The sequence below is a fragment of the Aplidium turbinatum genome, chromosome 12 (assembly GCF_918807975.1).
Source record: "Aplidium turbinatum chromosome 12, kaAplTurb1.1, whole genome shotgun sequence".
In the NCBI taxonomy this organism is placed as follows: Eukaryota; Metazoa; Chordata; class Ascidiacea; order Aplousobranchia; family Polyclinidae; genus Aplidium; species Aplidium turbinatum.
This window is the reverse complement of record NC_137483.1, coordinates 14,756,743-14,781,375: the sequence shown is the minus strand read 5'-3', so window position 1 is coordinate 14,781,375 and position 24,633 is coordinate 14,756,743. Positions and strand designations below refer to the sequence as shown.

The window sequence follows — 24,633 nt, the reverse complement described above, 5'->3', positions numbered from 1 at the left end:
ATTCTCAAATGGTATCAAAGCACCATGCTGTGGAGGTGTTCTTTCAGTCGTAAAGCCAAAGTTATTAAAATGCTCAGACTGAGAAACATCTTGCTGGTTAAGATCGAAAAAATAGGCCTTCCAACGTAAACGTTTAATAATCGATCATAACAAGCATTTTGCTTCTTTGTGATGTCATAGATGTTGCCATCATTGTTGCTTGGTTTCCATTGGGACAAATTGATTGATACTTTAGCGTGGCGGATGGAGGCTGTCCTTAGTAATTCTGGAGTTTTTTTTTTCTGCAGATTGGATTACGGTTATAATATTTAATATCTTTTCAGGAATGCAGGTTTAGAGGTTTTTTTTGCAGATTAAATTACAGCTGTAATAATTAATATCTTCTCAGGAAGGACAGATTTAGAGTTTTTTTTGGCAGATTAATTTACAGTTGTAATATTTAATATCTTTTCAGAATTATCGATTCTTTACTGTTTACATGTTTTTTGCAGACCTTCTGATGATCCGTTCGGTGAAACAATTTGTAAAGGCTTCAGATAGTAATAACTACATTTGATTTAATTCGCTCTGCTTTGCCTTTTTGCTTGGCATTGAGCACTTTTTGTAGTATTAATAGTTTTCATTGTTTTAATATTGCTCCTAGCACTGATCTAGTTGAGCACTTTCTTTTGATGCTACTATCCAGTTATTATGAATTTGGAAAAGATTAACTACGGTTATTCTTTAAAAAACATTGCTATTCCAAGTAAAGATCGATATTTGAAGACGATGTTAGGTAAACTTGAAAATTTTATTAAACGTTTACGTTGGAAGGCCTATTTTTTCGATCTTAACCAGCAAGATGTTTCTCAGTCTGAGCATTTTAATAACTTTGGCTTTACGACTGAAAGAACACCTCCACAGCATGGTGCTTTGATACCATTTGAGAATGGTTTATACGAGATGGTTCGTAAGATTAAGTTCAAACCCATTTACAATTCTTTTCAGAGAAAACTAACTAATGACATTAAGAATATTATTAACTCTACGGATCTGTTGATATCAGCAGATAAAACTACTAACTTATACAAAGTTAAAACCCAGGATTATAAAAAATTGCTTAATGATAATGTATCGGCAAAATACAAAAAGGTGAATCCTGCTATCAGTGACACGATCAATACTGAGGCTAAAACGATTGCCAAGGCGTTAAAGGTTGATGATCGGGTTGAAAAAGTATCAAGCAACCCAGCGTTTATTACGCTAAAAGATCATAAACCAAATTTTACATCGAACCCTAAATGCAGGTTGATTAACCCTTCCAAGTCCCAGATTGGCCGTATAAGTAAACAATACTTGGACTCTATTAACGTAACCATCCGTGATGCATCACGACTGAATCAATGGAAAAACACAGACTCTGTGTTATCCTGGTTTAAGGCTATTCCATCTAAACGTCAATGCACCTTTATGAAATTTGACATTGTTGATTTTTATCCATCCATTACGGAGGAACTTTTGTGTAAAGCAATTGAGTTTGCCAAACCATTTATGGATTTGGATGATTGTATCATACAAACAATTTTCCATGCTAGGAAGTCGTTGCTTTTTGATGGTGGTGATACTTGGGCTAAGAAAGATGGTTTGTTTGACGTTACAATGGGCTCATTTGATGGTGCTGAAATTTGTGAGTTGGTCGGCTTGTTTCTTTTGAACGAACTTTCTGCTATTGTTGACAGAGACATGCTTGGCTTATATCGTGATGATGGTCTGGCTATTTTGCGTAATTTATCCGGCCCTAAGATTGATCGTTTGAGAAAGAATGTCATTCAATTATTTAAACAACATGGCTTAAATATTACTGTGGATACTGGTCTAATTGAAACTGATTTTCTTGACGTCACTTTGAATTTGCTATCTGGTAAATTCTGGCCTTATAGAAAACCCAATAATGATCCAATTTACATTCATGCCCAGTCCAATCACCCACCCAACATTAAGAGACAAATCCCGACTATGATTTCAAAGCGATTGTCCGCCACATCATTTGGCCAAAATGAATTTGATAAGACCGCATCTGTTTATAACGATGCCCTTTTGAAAAGTGGTTTTGCGGAGAGTGTTTGCTACAACCCTGCTAATAACTTACGAACATCTAGGAAAAGGAGCCGGAAAATTTTATGGTTTAACCCTCCTTTCAGCTTGCAGGTTGATAGCAATATTGGTAAGGAATTTTTCAAACTTGTTTCCACACACTTTCCACCCCATCATAGATTGCACAAAATATTCAACCGTAATACTATTAAGCTGAGCTACAGTTGTACTCCGAATGTTGCAAGCGTCATATCCTCCCACAATAAAGCAATATTGCAGGCTGATAATATACCATCGCAGCCTGGTTGCAATTGTAGGGTGAGGCCAGATTGTCCTTTGAATGGGCAATGCTTGCAGAAGGCCATTGTTTACAAAGCTACCATTGATAACAGCCCGAAGGTTCTTAATTACATTGGTTGTTGCGAAACTACTTTTAAAAAACGTTTTTCCAACCATAAATGTACTTTCATGGATAGGTCTAAACGAAACAGCACCGAGCTATCTAAGGCAGTTTGGGACCTTAAGGACAAGGGTGTTGACCCTAAAATAACTTGGTCCATCCACAGCTGTGCTCGGCCTTATAGTGGTGGTGGTCGTAACAATTGTGGCCTATGTTTGGCTGAAAAGCTGGCCATTCTGAAGGCTGATAGTGGCCACCTTTTGAACAAGCGTTCGGAACTGGTCGGCAAATGTCGTCATAGAAACAAATTTAAACTCAAGTACTTCAAAATAAAATAAATTCCTTTTGATTTTCACAGGTTTTTTAAAATTTCATTTGATTTTTACAGGCTATAAATCTCATTTAATTTTTACAGATTTATAAACGGATTTTATTTCATTTGTTCAGGACACTACAGGTTACATCATCACAATTCCTTGGGATTTTTACAGGTTATAATTTTGAAAAAAATTAAATTTCATTTGATTTTTACAGGTTATAAATCTCATTTAATTTTTACAGGTTTAAAAACAATTTTTATTCATTCTGTGCAGATTACTACAGGTTGAGCCGATCATAACAAGCATTTTGCTTCTTTGTGATGTCATAGATGTTGCCATCATTGTTGCTTGGTTTCCATTGGGACAAATTGATTGATACTTTATCGTGGCGGACGGAGGCTGTCCTTAGTAATTCTGGAGTTTTTTTTTTCTGCAGATTGGATTACGGTTATAATATTTAATATCTTTTCAGGAATGCAGGTTTAGAGGTTTTTTTTGCAGATTAAATTACAGCTGTAATAATTAATATCTTCTCAGGAAGGACAGATTTAGAGTTTTTTTTGGCAGATTAATTTACAGTTGTAATATTTAATATCTTTTCAGAATTATCGATTCTTTACTGTTTACATGTTTTTTGCAGACCTTCTGATGATCCGTTAGGTGAAACAATTTGTAAAGGCTTCAGATAGTAATAACTACATTTGATTTAATTCGCTCTGCTTTGCCTTTTTGCTTGGCATTGAGCACTTTTTGTAGTATTAATAGTTTTCATTGTTTTAATATTATAATATATATATAATATTGTTTATCACTGCCTTTGACTGCCGTGTTCCGCATATACTTTATTTTCTTTGCCGTAATTTGTCACAACGCTACATTTGCAGGCTTTGCTCATCGCTCTTTCATCAATTTTAGTTAATATTTTCTTATTTGATACGTAATTTACTTTACTGCCGGCTTGGTTCAGTTTTTATTCAGCATTTTTTCAATATTAACGCTTATGCTTTTTCAATTTTTTTACGCTTATGTTTTGACATTATTGCGTCACTGTAATGTTGTTTAAAACATTACTTGTAGGTTTTAACTGCCCTTTATCAGAACTGACGATGCACTGAATAATTGCGAAATATATTTTCTGTAACATCTACTGACAACTGATCCCTGTTACCTTAGCAATTGAGGTTTTAGCTTTCTAGATATGGAACAGGGATCGTTTCAGAATAAGACTAGGTCAGAAAGCGAGGCAGACTCCGACGCAGCTCAGCATCAGCCAAGAGCAGTTGGCCATTTTGATAAATTTAGAAGGTATTTCAAAAATGCCAGAAGCTTTATTTGCTGTGAGGCTCCTTATAGCATCAGATACTTCTATTTCATTTATATCAGGAAAGCCAAAAGAAGAACATTTTCTGTTTAACATGAATGATTCAAAATTTACATTTGAATTTGGAATTTTAGCTGCCATTGAAGTTCCAATATTTGTGAAGTAATTATTTAATAAATTAATGAATTCAATAGAATCTGTTTTATAGCTTTTATCATTTATAGTCATAGTTGAAGGAAGCTTTTTATTATTTGAATTTCTTTTCCCCTCTATCATCTCATGAATGATCTTCTATGTTTTCTTGGAGTCACTTTTTGTTTCTTGAAACTTTTTTTATAATGTTGATTTTTCAGTGATTGTTTCAAATGATTCAGCTTATTGCAATATGCTTTGTATTTCCTCTTTGCTGATTCATTTTTATTTTTTATCCAATATCTAAATAGTCTGTTTTTTGTTTTAATAGATTTATGAATGCCTTTTGTTATCCATGGTTTGTTAGAGAGCTTAATTTCAGTTCTCGACATGTTTCTAAGTGGTGCATGTTTATCTAGTGTTACTTGAAATCGCATAATAAAAGAGTGCATCAAGTTGTCTGCATCATCACAATCAGTATTTACTTCATTCAAATTAGACTCTAAATCGCATAAGAAGCTGTCAAGACAAAGGTTTTTTAAGCTACGAATTTTTTTGGTGGGTGAATTACACATTACATTTTTATTTTTAACACATAAGAAAATAGGTAAATGATCAGAGATGTCATGTAAGCAAATGCCATAGGCATTTTGGTTACAAGTTATGTTGGTGTAGATGTGATCTAGTAGGCTTGGATTAGATTCTCCACAAAATCTAGTTGCACTTTGTTATCGATGACTGGCAGCCTGCAGCTTCAAGGGCTTCTTCACTGTTAAAAAATTTTACTGTCCTTTGGACAGGCAGCAAAATAACTTCCCAAGTAGTAATTTTATTTACTGTAATGGAAGTATTTTTACTTCCGTTGACAGTCATATTTTTAATGTTTCTTATCAGTAAAATTACTGCTCTGGATAGTCATTTTTTAAATGTTTCTGATCAGTAAAATTACTGCTTTGGATAGTCATTTTTTAAATGTTTCTGATCAGTAAAATTACTGCTCTGGATAGTCATTTTTTAAATGTTTCTGATCAGTAAAATTACTGCTCTGGACAGGCAGCAAAATGACTTCCCGAATAGTTTTTGTGACAAACGGCATTATGAGAGTAAAATGACTTTCTCTACAAGTAAATATTACACACGTGCATTTGCAGATATAAATTTATTGTGTACAGCAGACCTCACTGGCGACAATGTTTCACAATATATTTCTCAAGATGTTACAAGTATAGCTATTTGTTTAATGTTTCACGAACACGTGGATTCGCTTTTTTAACTGCAGAGTTCAGCCGAGGCTATATTTCGGCGAAGCATGAAGCAGCAGCGACTGAACAGTGAATTTCTTGACTTGCTTCAATCTTCATAACAAACATCCCTGCCGAAGCATGACCTCGTTGCACAGTCGGAGTACTTTAGGGTGCACATCCCACTTTTTCTTGTCATGACGGATGACCCCAATGCGAGCAAAGTATCTGAGGAAACAACACAAGTTATATCAGTGGATCTTTTCAAATTTGACCATGATATTTAGCAATGTTTGTAACTACACCACAATACCATCGTGTGGTGAAACCTTCAAATTGATCAGAATGCGTTGTCACTTCCACAAACCTTAGAATAATCGTCATCCTCTGGAGTTGTGGCTTGGAACTTGCGTACATAACTAGTATTAACAGTTTAACACCTCTAATAATCAGTCTGGATGGCCGAGTGGTCTAAGACGCAATCCCTCCGGTAATGAGTGCAGTTCTTACTAGCTGCAGTACAGAGACACTGTCAAGAACTTCGTGGATTTGAATCCCACTTCAGACCAGCTTGTCACTGGTATGACTTTGTGAAGGAGGGAGTTCCATTATTGTTATTCCTTAGCTCAAACATAAACAATTAAACACATTACAAGTTTACATACCTCTGTATAAACTCCAGACTTGCAGCTGCACTATCTGGATATGACATTGCAGACGTAATATGAGCAGAAGAAGTAAGCCAGCACTACAAAAAAACGAGTTGGTTTCCATTGCATGGTTGCCTTCGATGAATACGAGAAACTTCACTGCACTGGCAAGAGTGGGCCCTGCAGATGCAATGAGGCACAAATGAAACTACGACGACTGAAATCAGTGCATATTTACATTTACCAACTTCATATTTAGGTGAGCAATTCAAAAGTTCACTTGTACATCAGTCAAAATTGTACAAACGCTCATTCACAACTTACCAAAACACACAATTATTGGATGCTGGTAAACGAGTTTCTTCAAACTGGGAGATAGCTGAATCCTACAAATTGAATTCAACATTTTTAAGATATTGAAAATAATACAAACATTGTCAAACACTCATATAGCCGCACTCTTATCGCTAAGAAGGCAATGAAATAGAATTTATTAGCACTAGTAGCATGGTGTTCATATCACACAAGTTATATATAAGCTATATATAAATTTGCAAAGTATGTGTCGGATGTTCTTCCGGGAATGGGAAGGTTGGGTATTAAAAAATCTGTGTTGGCAATTAAATAATAATAAATGTATGTTACCTCAAAGCATTGATAAATCGCTGAGCAATCTTCTTTAAAATATGTTGTAATCAGTTCCACTAATCCCACTGAGATGGGCAAGTTGTCTCCCAGCCGCCAGTTGTCTCCCAGCACATCATAAATACACAAGGATAATATCCAAGTATCAAGTTATTCAATGAAATGAAATACAACACATGCTCAGGAAAGCATAAAAAAACCTAAATTGGTTTAAAACATGTATTATAAGACATTGTCACGAATAATACTGGTAATAAGTGCCGGTCCTCTTCCTGTAGCCTAATGGGGATTTTTCCTTCTCAATCTTTGGACAGGGCTGAGGGTCTATCGTTTACCACCCTGGACCTGCTGCTCAAATTATTCACGCTGGTCAGTGGTCACACACGAAAGATCAGCCTACCACAAGTTTTAACACCACAGCTGGATAAACCACTCAATTATTTAGTTCTCACTTTTTAACAGTCCTGGGCATTGACTATGCCTATAAACTGCAACCGACGGCAGAGGTTTCACTCAGAGGTAAAATCGAGTCGCATCTCAAATGTCGTTACTCCCTGGCTACTCATGGGCAAGGCGTAGCACCAGATAAGGCAGATATACTTTCTAGCTATAGGGTCACAGCTTGTTTTTATAAATCTGTGTAGGCTACCTAATATTTTCTCATTTTGAAGACAGTCGCAGCAGCCATGCCTAGTGATCTTTTGGCGGTGGCGATTTGACCGACGCCGGTCTTTGAATCTGAAACACTATTTGACCGGTCATGACATCACTATACAGGCACCTTTTTCTTTTTCAAAGCAAAAGACGAGAAGCGTGTATATATATAAGTTCTAAATTTGACAATTTTATTCAACTCGATCCGTGGCGCGTGCGATACCGTACTTCGCCGACTCCTATTCTAGAGGGAATGAGTTCGATACTACCCGGAAGCGTTCTTTTTTTTTTTTAACTAAATTTTGACCTGAAGTGCATTTTTGTAGTCAATTTTTAATTTGAGTTGCATTACATTTACATACCATTAGGCCTACCATTTTTTTAAAAGAAGCATTGTATATAACTAACTTGTTGAGAGCAAAAATGTAAGGCAGTGGCTATTTGACCGGCTCCGGTGTTTGAATCTGAAACACTATTTGACCGGTCATGACGTCACTACATAAGCACTTTTTTCTTTTTCTCTTTCAAAGCAAAAGACGATAAGCGCCTTAAGTTTTAAATTCAATACGTTTTTTCAACTGAATCCGTGGCGCATACGTAACGTATCGGGCTGCCATTGTAGAGGGAATGAGTTTGATTCTATCCGGAAGCGTTCTTTTTTTTTTTTTAATTAAATTTTTGAAAGTGGAAAGTTGTCTTGAAGGGTTGGTTGAGATGATGATTTGAAACTTGACTGATTGTTGTGCGACAATGAGACTGGATTTAATTTTTAACTTCGGACTTCAGCGAAACGTAATCTTACAGCCTATTAGAAGGTGTGATTTTTTCAGAGAATTTGTGCTAAGAAATGAAAGGAATTTGTTAAAAATAAAGACTAGAAAAAACTTTTTTAATTCGTTTTGAAACTTTTTTATTCACTTGTTGATTCATTCATATCAGTTTGTATCCTTTTGTAGTTAAAAAAAAAAAAAAAAAACGCTTCCTGATAGTATCGAACTCATTGCCTCTAAAATGGCAGCCGAGATGTTACGTACGCGCCACGGACTCAGTTGAAGAAAACGTGTTGAATTTAAAACTTAACGCGCTTATCGTCTTTTGCTTTGAAAGAAAAAAGTGCTTATGTAGTGACGTCATGACCGGTCAAATAGTGTTTCAGATTCAAAGACCGGAGCCGGTCAAATAGCCACTGCCAAAATGTAATGCTTCGTCCGGCAAACACGGTCACATCAATCAATCAATCATTTTATTTTTCGTCATTAACGCGTCCGGGACGAAAAAGATACTAAGTACAAAAATCGATATATGAGGGTATGACATCGGGGGGACGACATCGGCAGGGGACGACATCGTCGCCACCCATATATCAGTAGTTAGCACGGCCACAAACGGAAAATTATCCAGAGAAATTCTCAAATTCCAGCAAATTAAAAAAATTCTAACTTTATTACTCACATTTGAAAAGACATAAGAAATTGGGCTGCAGGCAACTCAAATTAAAAATTGACTATAAAAATGCACTTTGGGTCAAAATTTAGTTAAAGAAAAAGAAAAAAGAACGCTTACGGGTAGTATCGAACTCATTCCCTCTAAAATAAAAGCCGGCGAAGTATCGCACGCGCCACGGATCAAGTTGAATAAAATTGTCGAATTTAAAACTTATATACGCGCTTCTCGTCTTTTGCTTTGAAATAGAAAAAGGTGCTTGTATAGTGATGTCATGACCGGTCAAATAGTGTTTCAGATTCAAAGACCGGCGCCGGTCAAATCGCCACCGCCAAAAGATCACTAGCCACTGCCTAATCTTTTTATAGTACGATTCCAACACTGGATCTTCCAATCCAGAGTCCGAATGCTAGAAGCTACTACAACAGAGCTTGACTACTTCAACGTTGTGTGTTCAGTAGGCTACACTACGAATGCCACCGATGTCGTCCCCTGGACACGTCGTCCCCCCGATGTCGTCCCCTGCCGATGTCGTCCCACGTCGATGTCGTCCCTGTTGCCAGATGTTCAACTTTTTTTGTCCATTTAAATGTAGGTAAAAATTATGGTTGTTTAAAACGTACTTTTTCAAATTAAAACGAAGTTTTTGCTACCTTTTTCTTTTGTTGGTTTTGTTCCTGTACTCTACAGTATTGTTAAATTTATCATTACTGCTTTACTTGTTACAATATTGTTCAACTCAACTTGACTTCTACAAAGAAAAATGAAATTGAATTGAAAACAAAAAAAATCTTTCTTGCTCTGTTCTGATTCCTCATGAATTTCGCATTGCTTTTTCGTCTGAAGAACATGGATTTCATGTTCCTGCAATGAACAGTCGGCAGCCGTGGCCGAGTGGTTAGCGAGTTGGGCTCGCAGTCGAGAGCCTGGATGTTCGACTCCAGCCACCCGCACTTGCTGTTGTTTCTCTGGGCAAGAAACTTAACGATAATTGCCTCTACCTAGTGATCGATTTTGAGTTATGGGTAGTACCAAATTTAAGTCACAAGTAAAGTAGACAACCGGAAAACAGACATTGCCGTCGGCTGCAGCGTGGGTCAGGTGTATGTCGGAAGGCGTACACCGATGCATAGCGCTCAAGTCCGCTTTCCCGCAATGCAGGATAAAGATAAACAAACACTCAATTTTTTTTCATGAACATTTATTTTGACATCGCTATAACGTAGCCCACTGCAAATTGGTTGGTTTTGAATCTTTATCCTCGGACAAAGCCTTGATTGGTTATTTCTGGTAGTTACGCATAGGCTACTTGCAGTGGTTCTTGGCGCAGGGCCGGTCACCGAGATTGGCAGAGTGAAGTTTTCCGATTGTTGAAGTGTTGTTGCCGAAAAATTATTCCATTCACTAGGTGCCGCTGAATGGAGAGCAGTCCTGAAAGTGTGTTGCTCAAGCGCACATCCAGAGCGTCGAGCTTGCGCCGCGTGATCTTGAGCAGGGCGCATAGCCTAACCACTGAGCTAACGGGGCGGACAATAAATAAACGCAATAAAGGGCGAAAATAAACATATCTAACCTACGACAAAAAAAGAAAACAGCTAAAAAAACATTAACTATGACTTGCAACAAGTGTGGTCGTACGTTATCAGGTTATGTAGATTAAAGATGTGCTTAACTGTTACTTTTAAATAAGTGTTACTTTGAAAATCTGAACTGCTACTTTTAACTGTTAGCCTACTTTATAACAGTTAAAGAACAAAACCATGAAAGCAGCAAAAGGCTAGGCTACAGTAAACCTCAGATAACGTGTGACTAAAAAAAAAAACAATTCGTTTTGATTCAAAGGCATTGAAAATGCTTTTGAATCAAAACGAAAAAAAAATTAAAAAACGTCCATTTGCTAATAATTGCCGATAGGTTGCTGGCATAGGTGGCCTACTCAGCTTGCATTGACGATAATGTTTTGGTTTGGTTTTGAATCTTTATCCTCGGACTGACAAAGCCTTGATAGGTTATTCCTGGTACTTGTTCGCATACTTGTAGAGGCACTTGACGCAGGGCCGGTTACCGAGATTGGCAGAGTGAAGTTTTCCGATTGTTGAAGTCTTGTTGCCGAGAAATTATTCCATTCACTAGGTGCCGCTGAATGGAGAGCAGTCCTGAAATGCGTTGCTCAAACGCACACCCCGAGAGTCGAACCAGCGCCGTGTGATCTTGAGCCCGGCGCGTAACCACTGAGCTATCGGATGTTTTAATTTGCAGCGGCAAGTTTACTCATTTGGATAGCTGTTGTAGGCTATTGAAAACAAACGATACGATATAACATTCTTAACGTCGCATTTAATGCCTTACGTAGACGACGTAGTTGGCTTAATAAACCCAATGAACTACGCGTATTGAGGGTAGGCTACGTTCAGTGGCGTACGCAGGATTTTGTTCCATGGGGAAGGGGGCATTCGATATAATTTGACTTATTTTATCAAGAGTTGACTTATGCTACTCTATAGTCTGACCAAGGTTTAAGGTACCGTAGCTTATTTGATAGTGAAATATAGACTTTCCCGGTCTTTGCCTACCGTAGGCTATGTCACTGTACACAACACATAGGCTACCGATTTTGAATATGAAAAGCATGATAGTAGGTCTAAACGGAGAAGTAAAAACCATAATGCATGAGATCTTACGTAGGGCGATAAAATGACGAAAAAGACAATAGTGTTTTTAATTATCGTCCAGCAATAATGGTGAGAGCAAAATAATGATAAGCCGGAGTGCTGGGACTAAATTCACCTGATTAGAAACGAAAACCCCGAATCTAGGCTATTGCGTTTGCACCAAGGTGATAAACGCAACGTACACAATCAAATAAGTAATTTTAGACAAAGTCCAATCGTCGATTGTTCTTGCTAAACTCTGTTATTACGTCATCATAGTTTAGCTCTAACTCCCGATGAATGTACAATAATGCCAGTCCGTTGAGACGTTCTTCTCCCATTGTAGATCTCAAATAATTCTTTATGTAGCCTACTTTAAAGTACTGAAAGATCTCTCATTCGTAGCTGTTTACCTGTTGTCACTGGTATAGTTGCAAATATTTGTATCAACGTTGCGATGTTGGGGAACGTTTTTAGGTCCACTGCGGCCTTGAAAACATCAATAACGTTATCAGGTAGGCTATCCATGAACTGTATCGCCAATGGATTTGCCATCTCAATTATTCTATTTTGACCGAATCTTTTCCACATGAAAGAAAAGAGCTGTACGTGCTAACGTTTTTTTCAATGGCTTCAAATGGTCGACTTGAACAATATTTCGGTAGCAGAGATTGAAGTGAAAATGCAATAGTTGTTTGGAAGCTGAATCGTTCTCGCAATTGCAGAAGACAAGCGTCTAAGAAAGGATAGAATACGCTTCTGCGGTAGTATTCAGAAGGAGTGTCAGCTAGTACATTACTTCTCTGTTTTTGAAAGCGAGCTAATCTCGGTATAGTAGGCTAATGGCTTCACCGTATAGTTCCTCAGATCGGAAAAAAATAAAAACAACACTGTTAATTGCTTTGACAGTGCAATCCAAAACATATTAAATGCCTTAATCTACGTCGTGAACTACTAAAACATTTTAGGGGAGGGGCCATGGCTCAATGCCCCCCTGCGTACGCTAGTGCCGACAACGAGACGACCATACGGTCTACTAGTCAATTGCCACCCTACCGAAATGACGAAAAATACAAGAGAAAAATAATTAAACGTTCTCGCGCTTCAACATAGCCTATACGCATCAAAAAAGCATATTTAAGATCAATCAATCATTTATTTTTCGTCATTAACGCGTCCGTACTTTTACCTAACTTCCTCAAGTTGTCAAACGGATAAAATGAACGCAATTCGTGGTAGAACACACCAATGTTGGGATTGATTCGCTATCAGTTTCTTCAATCTCTAGTCAGCATACAACCCAACGGTCACAAAACCCGCCGACATGCCAACAAATGTCGGCGACAATTTAAATTAATTAATATAGTTTTTGAAAAAATGCCGGACTGGGGTTGTTTTATTTTTATCCACAGATATCCCACGAAAATACCCGTAGCCTTATACGGGTCTCTCGGTCACCGACGGTTGCATCAACACAACGCTCTATTGAGATGAATTGTAATTAAGTTAGCTAGGCCTATAGGCGTACGTAAAAGACTACGAAAACATTTTGCGTAGGCCTAGGCTATATATTATAATTATAGACCAAGGCTTTTTTGTAATTTAATTTTTACTTGCCCTTTATAATTACAAAAGCAGACCATGCAACAAACCAATATAAAGAAAAAGGAAAGTGGGGCTGAAGGGCGAAAGAGACGAAAGCTGCAAGCAGCAGAAGCTGAAAAGTCAAGCAGACAAACTTATGTCCGATTATTATGTCCAATAATTTACTTGGTAGTAGGCTACAGTAGACTATACACATAGCGTCACATGAAAAAGTAATAAGCCGCGTTGGCTAGTTTTTATGTGGGAAATAACTTGGAAAGGCGCAATAGCGCAGCATTCTATCAAATTGATTAGCTCCGCAGAGAACAAAATTTGCATGACGAAACAATCTCACGTGACTGTCTTTGAACATTATAAAACGGCAATAATACATTTATTTTCTTCATGATTTGTTCATAAAGGACTTGTATGCAATATTTAACTTAAATTGTTAAAAAGAGCGCACATTTAAATTTTGCCATGGGCGCCATTTTGCATAGGTACGCCACTCGTAGCAGTAGGCTACCGTGTCCGAGGTTAGGCCTATGTTATTTTAAAGAAATAATAATAAATAAACAAACTGTTCACTCGGTTGTGCAGAACTGTGCACTCGTCAGTAACAAAATAATTATCCCTGGCTAGCGGACATTCGAAAAAAAACAATTAACCTGGAAATTAATTTTTATTTTTGAAATTAAAATAATTTGTTTGTTCATCAACTAATTCCACAAGTTGTACCAAACTGAAAGAATAACGCAACAAACACCACGATAAATATTCAAAATGTAATAGCCTACTTTTGCAATTCTACTTTTGTGGCCTACGCCTCAGCGAATATGAAGACTTTTCGGCAACGTTATTCATAACAATCACTCACTGAGAACGACATGAGCATTGACGCTCGAGCTGAAATGCAACAGCCCGCCGCATTATGAAGTCTGTTCGGCAGCGTGATTCATGATCACTCACTGGGGACGACATGGGCATTGACGCTCGAGCTGAAATCCAACAGCGCGCCGCATATGAAGCATTTTTTGGCGGCGTATATTATTGCGCGTCCCGATGTATGAGGGTACGACATCGGGGGTACGACATCGGCAGGAGACGACATCGTCGCCACCCCTACACTACTAGTAAACCGGGAAGATGTGTTAGGTAGTTCTTCACATTGACTCAGAGGTGCAGTGGTTAGAAAATTGTAGGGAGGGGGCAGAGCCTCACTGCATTGACTGACAGACAGACCTGCCTGATCTAAGTCATTGTTGTTCAGTGCATATTGCTTAACTATGTAATTTCGTAACAGTTTAATGCAGTTAACTAACTAAAAGCATCGAAATAAATTAATTTCAATGGTACGCTATTGTTCTCATTTGTCCATGGTAAACATAAAAAAATCAGCGAAGATACCATTTGTACGATTAAACTTGTTACCTGTTCAGTGATACAGGTTTAACGATGCTACTTTTGCTGTTGACACGGTTCCTCTGTCTATCTGAAACCTACGGTATGACTGCAACAAAACCAGCTGTAACTAAGTTACTGCACTACTCCAGCAACCATGCTTGATGCTTGCAGTGCAGCCTTGCACGCACATGCTCAGGGTAGGCACTTTAACAAGCAGATTTCTAATAAACCACGAACCAATCAGAAGCTACGCTGTTCATGACGTCATCAAGGCTGCGTTTAGGAAGAATAAACGAAAAACGCAAATTCTAGCTAAATTAAATTAATGCTTTGCCATCGGCTCACTTGACGCATTGGGTTAGGGCGGTGGTAGTCATTACATTGACGTGGGTTTGATTCCCACCTCTGCTATAGCTCTTTTTTCTTCTGTAATTACCAAACAAAGTTCAAACTTTTTTAAAGTAATAATTCAATTAATTCTCTGGCTGAATGGTCACAGTTGGACAGACAACGTAGCATCTGATTGGTTCGTGGTTGGATTGGACAGAAGTCCATGGATTGGATATCTGCATGTTAAAGTGCCTTCCCATGCTCAGTTGTCAGACTCAGTGTTGCCAGACGCTTAGCACCAAAAAGTAAATAAAATTTCACCAGATTGCATACAACTTAACGAGATATGTAAAACACCCTAAATAAAACAATTTCGTCTAAAAATACAAATAGTTTTTAAGACATAAGACACTGCCGTCACGCATGCGCAAACCTCTTGCAAAACGTTTTCTATACGAGCGGGGATTTTTCGCTTAAAAGTTTAAAAAAATTGAAAAAAACTTTCTTGAAAAAAATTGGTTGGGGAAAAATTTCACTAGATTTCACCAAGAAGTTTTCTGGTCCCAAAGTCAAAAAATTTGGCATCAAAGACCTCTAATATTGAATTTCACGAGAATTTTTTTAAATTTGGTATCCTATTTCCCCATCTGGCAACGCTAATCAGACTCTGCAAATTCTGAACGGGATGGCGGGAAATTGAGCGCGGATCAGGATAACATTCGCCGGCCCTATGGCTGACGACTGATAAGTGATAATAATTCTCGGGTTTTACTGACTAACTTAGTCAGAGAGTCGAACCGTTTGACTATAAAACTCGGGTTCGGTTCGACTCTCTGGTACTTTCAGTGCATATTTAAGGAACCAATATTACAAACAATTAAAACATTTTTGTTGGAGGCCCATGAGTTCGGATCTCTAGCAAACTTCCCTTCAAGTCATGATTGTTTCAATTAACCCATGAACTCTATATTGCCGGCCAAGGTATATCAGATATCAAAACAGAAAGGCATGACATAACGTAGCAGCCCACTGTTTCGAGAATGTGCTGGTGTGACCGTAAATATGTTGACCGGAAAAAAGGTTGACGTTTCGTAGAAGTTATCCCTAGTAGAAGTGCTAAATATATTGCTGCACAAGAGTATAGTAGCCTAATCGGACTAAAATAACGGTGTTAATAAAATGCTACTGCCCATGTAGCCTACCGTACCTATAGTAGGCTACAATTACTGCCAATGCAAGTTAAACAAAAACTATATAAAGTCAGTGAAATTTTACTATTTTTTTCAGTAAAATTGCAAAACACTTTCACAGACCAGTAAATTCACTTCCAAAAAAGAAGTGAAATCATCTACTACGAAAAGAAGTAAAATTTAAAACTGCTCAATCAGTGATTCTACTATATTTGGAGTAAAAAAACGTCTTTGTCTAGTAAATATACCACAAAATGGCCAGTAATTTCAAGTACTGTAACAAGATAGTAATATTCTACTGCTCTTTTGACAGTAAAATTACGAAATTTTTTAACAGTGTTTATAATTTAATACTGCAGGAGACTTTGCAGCCTTTAACAAGTCAATATTTATGTCTCCACAAATTATGTATTTACATCCAGAGCTTTCTAATTTATTTAAAGAATCAATTATTTTGTCTTTGAATGCAGAAAAAGCGTAACTAGGATGACGATATATGACTCCTACAATGATACTTGGTGAGTTTTTTGCACAATTTCCACCCAAAAGATTTTCACAATTGGGAATATCAATCGAAAAGTCTTTTCGCTCATTAAATGAATTGCCTTGTTTTAAGTAAAGTGCAACACCACCAGCACTGCTACAAGAACCCTTATGTAGCATGACATAGCCTGGTAAGGAATAATTAAGGAACGAGTTATAAGGACCAATTTTTGTTTCTGAAATGGCAAGAATATCAGAAGAATGATTGACAAGTTGAATAAATTCTTCAATGTTTTCTTTGTTTTTCTCTAAATAGTTGTTACTTGTTACTGCGGGCGATTTAACTGTAGGCTATGTATGTATGATTGTACATCAAAACAGCTTTAACTGTAGGCTATGTATGTATGATTGTACAAGTATGTACATCAAAACAGCAGATTTCAACATCAAAACATCAGACAGTTTGCTCAAAACGTCAGATCTGATGTTGAAACATCAGAAGTGGTAACGTGGCTTTTGTTATTGCTGTCGATAGTGACGTATTCTCGAGCAGTGTTTGCATTTTTTGGTCATTTTGAAATAAAAAATAAAAATAAATGAAATATTGAACTTTGGGCCTTGCCAGTGCCATTGAAAATAATATTTTTTCGGTAATTCTTTTTGAAATGTATTCTTGAATGCTCAGTTTACGCATTTTAATGCTTAATTCTCGTTTAAAAATTTCATTTACTATGCCTTTAAAGTTGGAAAACCGGAAGGGGATTAGGTCGGATAGTAATACGAAAACTATATCTCGTATATTCGTTTTGACAACGAAGTAAGTAAACAGCAAAAAAGCATTCAGCAGTTTTCCTCAATATCGATTAGTGAAAAACAAATAATGATTTCGTTGCTTGCATAAAAAAGCAGTGAATAACGTGCATTCGATATTCATTATTAAAGGAAATGGGCAGTGGCGTATGCAGGAGGGGGCCATTGAGCCATGCCCCCCCCCCCTTAAAAATGGTTGAGTAGTTAACGACGTAGATTAAGGCATTTAATATGTTTTGCATTGCTCTGTCAAAGCAATCACTGTAACAATGTTGTTTTACTGTATAGACCAGGGGTTCTTAACCGGGGTAAATTTACCCCCTGGGGGTAAATTTCACCTACCGAGGGGGTAAATTTACTGAATCATAAATTAAAGCAAACTTCATTTTTTCAGTTATTAAAAAACTGGTAGTGTTGCACTCGATTTTGATTCAAATTTATGCTTAATGTAAGTTTTCGTCTTTTTCTTTTATCTCCACGCAAGTAGACTGCCAGTTTCATTTCAACAGGGTATGTGTGCCACATTTTTGGAAAAAATGGATACTGGAAAAAATGGACAATTTTTTTCAACAAAATAATATATCCTGGAATCATGTGGGTTTGCTTTGCACAGACGGTGCCCCTTCTATGCTCGGTGCTAAGCCTGGCTTTACAACTCTGGTGAAAAAAACGCGCACCGAACATCATTTCTACGCACTGTGCCCTTCATCGACATGCACTGGCAAGTAAAACCCTTCCAGAATATTTGAAAGCAGTATTGAAGCATGTGGTTGAATGCGAGAATTTTATCAGGGCACGTGCTCTTAATCATCATCTTTTCAAAGTGGTTTGTGATCAGATGGGATCAGAACACTCTGTTCTTCTTTATCACACCGAAGTTCGGTGGCTCTCTATAAGGGTCTTGTTTTCTCTCGAGTTTTCGTACTACATGGTGAAATCGAGATTTTTCTTCGAGTACGCAAATCCCCGTTGAGTAAGCACTTTGGCGACAACAAATTTGTTGGTGCATTGGCTTACTTGACAGACATTTTTTTCAAGTTTGAACCAGCTCAATATGCAAATGCAAGGAAAAGTGTGTACATGATAAAATTCAGGGCTTTCAGACAAAATTAGGTCTATAGAGTAGAAGAGTTCAAAAAGAAAATTTTTACTACTCATGTTTACGCAAATTTTCCAGCATTTGATGATTGGAAAGTCAGTAGAAGTCGCAACGAGATTTCTATCCTCGAAGTCGAAATATACCAGCACCTTAAAAAGGAACTTTGACGGTTACTTCGAAGGTGAAAGTTTAACAGTACTGGTACTGCTCTTTGGATAACTCCTCCCTTCGAAGCCAAGTTAGAAAGTTTTGCTGACGATGATCTTTGCAAAAATGAATTGATTGATCTTCAATGTTCAACAACGCTTTGTTCCAAACTCTTATCGTGCAATGGTGACTTTTCCAAGTTATGGTGTGGATTAGTCGAAGAGTTTCCTACGCTGACTAAGCGTGCATTTGAAGTTATTATATCTTTTTCAACTACTTAGGCTATCTGTGTGAAGCAGGGTTCTCTTCATTGTTGACTATTAAAACAAAACATCGATCTCGCTTAGTTCCGAAAGACGACATGCGAGTAGCTCTTTCAACGACCATGCCAAGAATCTCCAAAATTGTTCGTGGAAAGAAAGCACAAAAGTCATTTGAGTGGACATTATTTTTCACAAGACCCCTTCAAGAACAATCGTGTCTTCGGCAAATAAACAGCTTGTTTTTGATATTTGCCAAAGTAAATCCAGACAAAAAAGGATGTTTTGCATTTCTTCGCATGGTTGACAGGACACGATAACATCACAAGGAGCCACCAAAATGGTGGGGGTAAATTATACTTTTTTCATTCGGCAAGGGGTAAACGAGACAAAAAAGGTTAAGAACCCCTGGTATAGACTAAGTCAATACGAAATACATGGCCCAATCCACCTACCCAACCCCAGGTATGCCAAAGTAGAATAGTGTTCTGTAAGCCTAAACCATACTGGGATATCATGAAGAACTAAAACTGTAACTAAAACCATACTGGGATATCATGAAGACGTCTGGGATATCAATGGCCAGTGGCGTAGCCAAGGGGGGGAGGGAGTTACAACCCCACTTTGGCACGCGTGTGACGTCACGATATTGAGAATGATGCTTTCAGTCTCTTTATGCTTGGGAATGATGCTTTCAGTCTAAAAAAAACTTGCCTAATTTTAAACAAAACTGCATTAAAAGAGCGAGTTTTGCCAATACCAACTATTCAAACATCTCAGCCAGGAATTAACAACAAGAAAACATAGAGACTTAGCTTTATTTCCGAAAAATGCCCAAAAAAACATGATCTTATATTTTTGCTAAGCCACCTGACAGCACCATTTTACAGGAATATTCATACCCACATTTTTGTTGAAAATGCTCTCAGAATGCACCAAATTCAAAGCAATTTTTCAAAATTTTCTGGGGGAGGCCCCCCAGACTCCCCGCCGCTGGGTGTCGTATTAAGCGAAAACACCGTCGGGCTTCGCCTGCCGGTCGTCAAAGCCCCCTTTTCAAAATTCCTGGCTACGCTACTCTCAAAGCCCCCCCCCCCCCCTTGAGAAAATCCTGCGTACGCCACTGGAAAATGGGTATAAGCATTCAGAAAGCAACGAATAACGCTATCGAATAGTGACAACTAAACGTTATTTCCCACCCTGGGAATAATTCCTCAGCAACAACACTCCAACAAATCGGAAAACTTCGCTCTGCCAATCTCGGTAACCGGTTTTGCATCAAGAGCCTCTAGAAGTATGCGAAATTACCTAGGGATTGTAGATCATAGGGATGCGAAACTTCATCCGCTTTTGGCTTATCCGCAACAGTAGAAGGGTTACGTTTTTTTGTAATTTACAAAATATTTTACTTTTTATGGGTTATATAAGAAGAGTGAAGTTGGTTTTAAAGTAATTTAAGGTTTTTAGTTGAAAGCAAGCCAGCAGTAAAGCGTAAAAAAATGCCAAATTGGCAATTGACCCTTCTAATGTTGAAGGAACAACGGAGTTGCGCGTCCCGTAATATACCGTCCCTAGAAATTACCAGGAATAACCTATCAAGGCTTTGTCAGTCTGAGGATAAAGATTCAAAACCCAACCAACCGAGAATAAAGATTTAATCAATCAATATGGCAACAGTGTGTTATATATTAACTTTTTTATGTTTTCTCTGGCAACACTATTATTTTTGTTGACAAAGGTGGTGTGCCAGTCTGCCAGACTGAAAACATTGTGAACTGTCACTACAGAGTGTTCAGAATGACTGTGGTTATTTTCATTATTTTATGCAGGCATTCCAGTAGGTCAGTGGCAAGAATGAACAGAATACATGAAGTGAAGTTTGCCTAGTTTTATGTTATTGAATAAGCATCGTTGCAGTCCGCCTCTGCATTACTTCATTTGACTCGTGCATGTGAAAAGGTTTCCTGCTCCTGCAATAAATAGTGAACCGTTGCAGGTTCATCTCATATGTATTAGCATTGACATACAGTGAAGAAATTTCAAAGTAGAACAACTTAGCTGCCCCAGCCAACATGGATTTGCCAAGCGTTCTTTGTCCCACTTTCTGTATTCTGTGACACATGGTAACAGCCGATAAACGACAAGTAGCCTACAAAACCGGAACATCGTTGTTGGCTACCGGTAAATGTGAACTGGACTAGTCACCAACCACTATTTAGGGCAGTGATTCCCAAACTGTGTGCCGCCACAGATTCTCGAGTGTGCCGCGACGGGAGCTATGAAAGTCACAGAGCCAAAATATTTTACAAGATGATAGCCATGTGTATTGTGCGCATAGAAATTCATTTTTTTTCCAACAAATTATAATGAAATAAAGTGTTTGAGATGAAAAAACGTCAGGAAGTCGGTTTTCATTCTAATTTCCAGAAAGTAGCTTCAAAATTTACGTAAGTGTGCCTCGAGCGTTTTATAATTATTTTAGTGTGCCACAAGCTGAAAAAGTTTGGAACCACTGATTTAGGGTAATAAGAAGTAATGCAGTTCAACAAGACGCGCTATTCACGAATGAGGTCTTTCCGCTATAAGATCAATTATATATGATTCAACAGAACAAATTGTTTTGTTATCAGATATATGATTAACTTGCTAATTTTCTTCTGCAATATTGTAACTTATAAAATATGTTTTTTTTTTCAGCACTTCAATGGAATGGACAGAAGATAGTATTGAGTTAGTTGATGAACCATTTAGAAAAACTTTTTCATACAAAAGTCCCAGTGGCAAAGACGTTCCATGGGCACTTGGTGTTTCTGATGTCGACAAAGAAAATCATGTGCAAAAAAATACTGAATTGTTGCAGTTAAAAAAATGCCTTAATGATGTTAAAAGTTCTTTGAATGATTTTGATATTATATCATGGAGTAACCACACAAACTCAACAAACTTAAGTGCCAAAGTTTTACCTCATTTAAGGAAGTCTATCCACCCAGAGTTAGCAACCCAAGCATGGTGTAAGTTTTATGAACTTCTATCTTATAGCAACGTTGTTCCACAAGGATGTGAAAATATACTGTGCTCTGTTCATTTATGTGAAGCGCCTGGTGGATTTATTTGTGCTCTGAATCATTACTTGAAGACCAAGCATGCTAAGAGCAACAAACACTTTTGGGTAGCAAACACCTTGAATCCATACTACGAAGGAAATGCATTAGATTCTTGCATAGTAGACGATAGACTTATTTCACGAACTTTGCGATCGTGGTGTTTTGGAAAAGATAACACGGGAAATATTTTAAGTTCAGATTTCATACAAGCACTCCAACACCATTGCAGGAAAACATTTCATAGGAATAACGTTAATTTGGTAACTGCAGATGGCAGTTTGAATTGTCAGGATGACCCGAGTGAGCAAGAAACCATTGTCTCTCCATTGCATTACACTGAATTGTTGTGTGCACTCAGTGTATTGTCAGCTGGTGGAAATTTTGTTGTAAAGATGTTCACCTTATTCGAAAAGCATTCTATTAACTTCATGTATGTGCTGTGTTGCCTTTTTAAAGAAGTTTCTGTTGTTAAGCCTGCGACTAGTAAAGCAGGAAATTCTGAAGTATACGTTGTTGCACGTAAATTTTGTGGCCATGAAAAATGTGCAAATTTCATTGATACTCTTTTGAAGCACATGCCATTTCAGTCTTTTATAAAAGAAGGTATATCTCTTTTTTCTGATGTTCCTGTGAGTTTTTTAGAACAGCATTTAGATTGTGTGAAGTTTTTTTCAAATCAGCAAATCACGACTATACAACGAAATATAGCATGCTATCAGAAAGTATCTGAAAAGTTTAAAAATGACATCAAAACATTGCAAGAGATGGTTACACAAAGATTTTTTGACATGTGTGAATTGAAGAAAGTGCATCCTAAACAGTGCATTGTTCCATCGGGTGTTTTAAGATCCAACGTTAGATCAAATATCAAATTACGTCCAAGACTAGAGGGTTCATTTACCCAAAGAGTTTTAAACGACAGTGACATGGATGTCCAAGTGTCTGAAAACAGTGATTGTGCTTCATGGACAATGGAACCAAAGTGGCTTCCTTGCCAAACCAAGCCATTTTGGTGGAATACAACTCAAGCAGTTGTTGGAAAAGTTGTTGAAGACATTCATTCTTCCCTTTTTTGTGTCACTGACATTATTGTTCAATATGAGCATGCATTTGAACAAATGGCCCAGAAAAATGCAGCTTTTATTGATAGTAGTTTTGATAATGCAATTAGCAATAAAGCACTGTTGGAAGAACTGTCATGCATGGTATCCTGCCATAATGGATTTTCAATTGAAATAAGAATGGACAATGCAGACATGTTTCATTCGAGTTGGTTGCAGCATCTAATCAACATATCAAACGGTGCTCTGACATTGGTTGAAACTGCCATCTCAGAGTTTAACAAAAAACGTTTACCATCACATAAAGCAGAAATTGTTACTTGCAATTTTATACTGGCTAGCTCAAATCTAATGAAGTGGCCGGAGTTAAAGATTCGTTTCGACTTAATAAAAGCTGTTTTACTTGCTATCAATGCTTTGAAGAAGGGTGGCTCGTGTATTTTTGTATTGCCAAGTGTACTCACACGTATTTGTGGAGAAATGTTGTGGGTGTTTTCTCAATGCTTTGAAGAAAATGTTGTTCTTCCGATCAAGTCATCAGATGGTCATTCCCATTCCGCTGTTCTCTTTGTCGGAAGAAAATTCAAGCTTGTGTCGAACTATGTTCATTCAATTGTGCATGCTATCAATTTAACTTCAACTCCTGGCAAGGATTTGTTAGAACTTTTTCCTATAACTGCTCTGTTGCACACCGATAAAGCAACTCATTTCATTGAGTCTCTCAGAACAGCAAATGAAATGAGTTTGTTAGAAGCCACTCATGTAATCAACAACAAACTGTCACAATCTGTGTAGTTTTTTTTGTTTTTTTTCTATTTGCTTGCTATACCCAAGACTAACAGTATAGCCACCGAGAAAATCTTGTGTTGTTTATTTCGCATAAATTTTTTTTGTTAAATTGTGTCGCATTTTATCCACTAATGATTTGTACATTTTAATGAAGCACCTAGCCTGTAAAAATAACATTGCAATTGTGTTTTTGCGTTGTATTGTTAGAGAACCCAAATAGCAATATAACTTGGCTTACTTTTTTGGATATACTGTACATTAATTTTAATCCAGACACATTGTCTTTTGTCAAGAAGAAACATGAACTTCAATCTATCTGTGAAAAAGAATTATATAAATGTATGAATAGCAAAGTACGGTACTGTTTACTGATCATTCAATAATTGATAGAAATGTAACTCAATAGAAATGATCTGTCAGATAAAGATATATATTATATCTACTTAAGTAACAATCACTGATTTAACCGCGATGAGTCTAACTGTACTGTGATGTCATTGAGCAAGTATCCAAGGCATGTCTATTGAATTCCTTGAGGTTTTGCTTTAATAACCTAGTAAGTAGATAGTTTGACTAGCCATATGCAATAGAGCGCACCAAAAACATTCTTTTTAAAAATCTTGCATGATAAAATTACAAGCGATTTGATGCATGAAAACCAACCATTCTTCTGTTGGTAATTAAAATACAGTAAAATATTGCATTTGTTTTTATCTGCTAATTTTTTAGCTGCTGCACATTTTGCCTTGAAATAGACCATTATCTTGCTTTTTTTAAATTAACTTCCTAATAAGATTACTGCTGTGTTATGCAAAATTTTAAACAGATTTCTTTGCTTTAGT

The 24,633-nt window shown here is 37.3% G+C and overlaps 1 protein-coding gene and 1 long non-coding RNA gene across 2 annotated transcripts; one reads left to right on the top strand and one right to left on the bottom strand.

Annotated features, from left to right (window-relative positions):
• Positions 1 to 5,399: 5,399 nt before the first annotated feature.
• Positions 5,400 to 6,975, bottom strand: LOC145781438 (uncharacterized). Its single transcript, XR_014290741.1, has 4 exons — positions 6,783 to 6,975; positions 6,462 to 6,523; positions 6,153 to 6,317; positions 5,400 to 5,715 (listed from the first exon to the last, which is right to left on the bottom strand). It is a non-coding gene; the product is annotated as an uncharacterized LOC145781438 (long non-coding RNA).
• A 14,304-nt stretch (positions 6,976 to 21,279) lies between these two features.
• LOC145781047 (cap-specific mRNA (nucleoside-2'-O-)-methyltransferase 2-like) lies at positions 21,280 to 24,632 on the top strand. The gene is made up of 2 exons (XM_082592769.1): positions 21,280 to 21,284; positions 21,535 to 24,632. The coding sequence occupies exon 2, from the start codon at positions 21,542 to 21,544 to the stop codon at positions 23,795 to 23,797; it is 2,256 nt and encodes a 751-aa protein (XP_082448895.1). The 5' UTR covers positions 21,280 to 21,284; positions 21,535 to 21,541; the 3' UTR covers positions 23,798 to 24,632.
• The last annotated feature ends 1 nt before the right edge of the window (position 24,633 follows it).

Excerpts from the sequence above, each read along its gene's own strand:
- LOC145781047 (XM_082592769.1), top strand. The coding sequence starts at position 21,542 with ATGGAATGGACAGAAGATAGTATTGAGTTAGTTGATGAACCATTTAGA.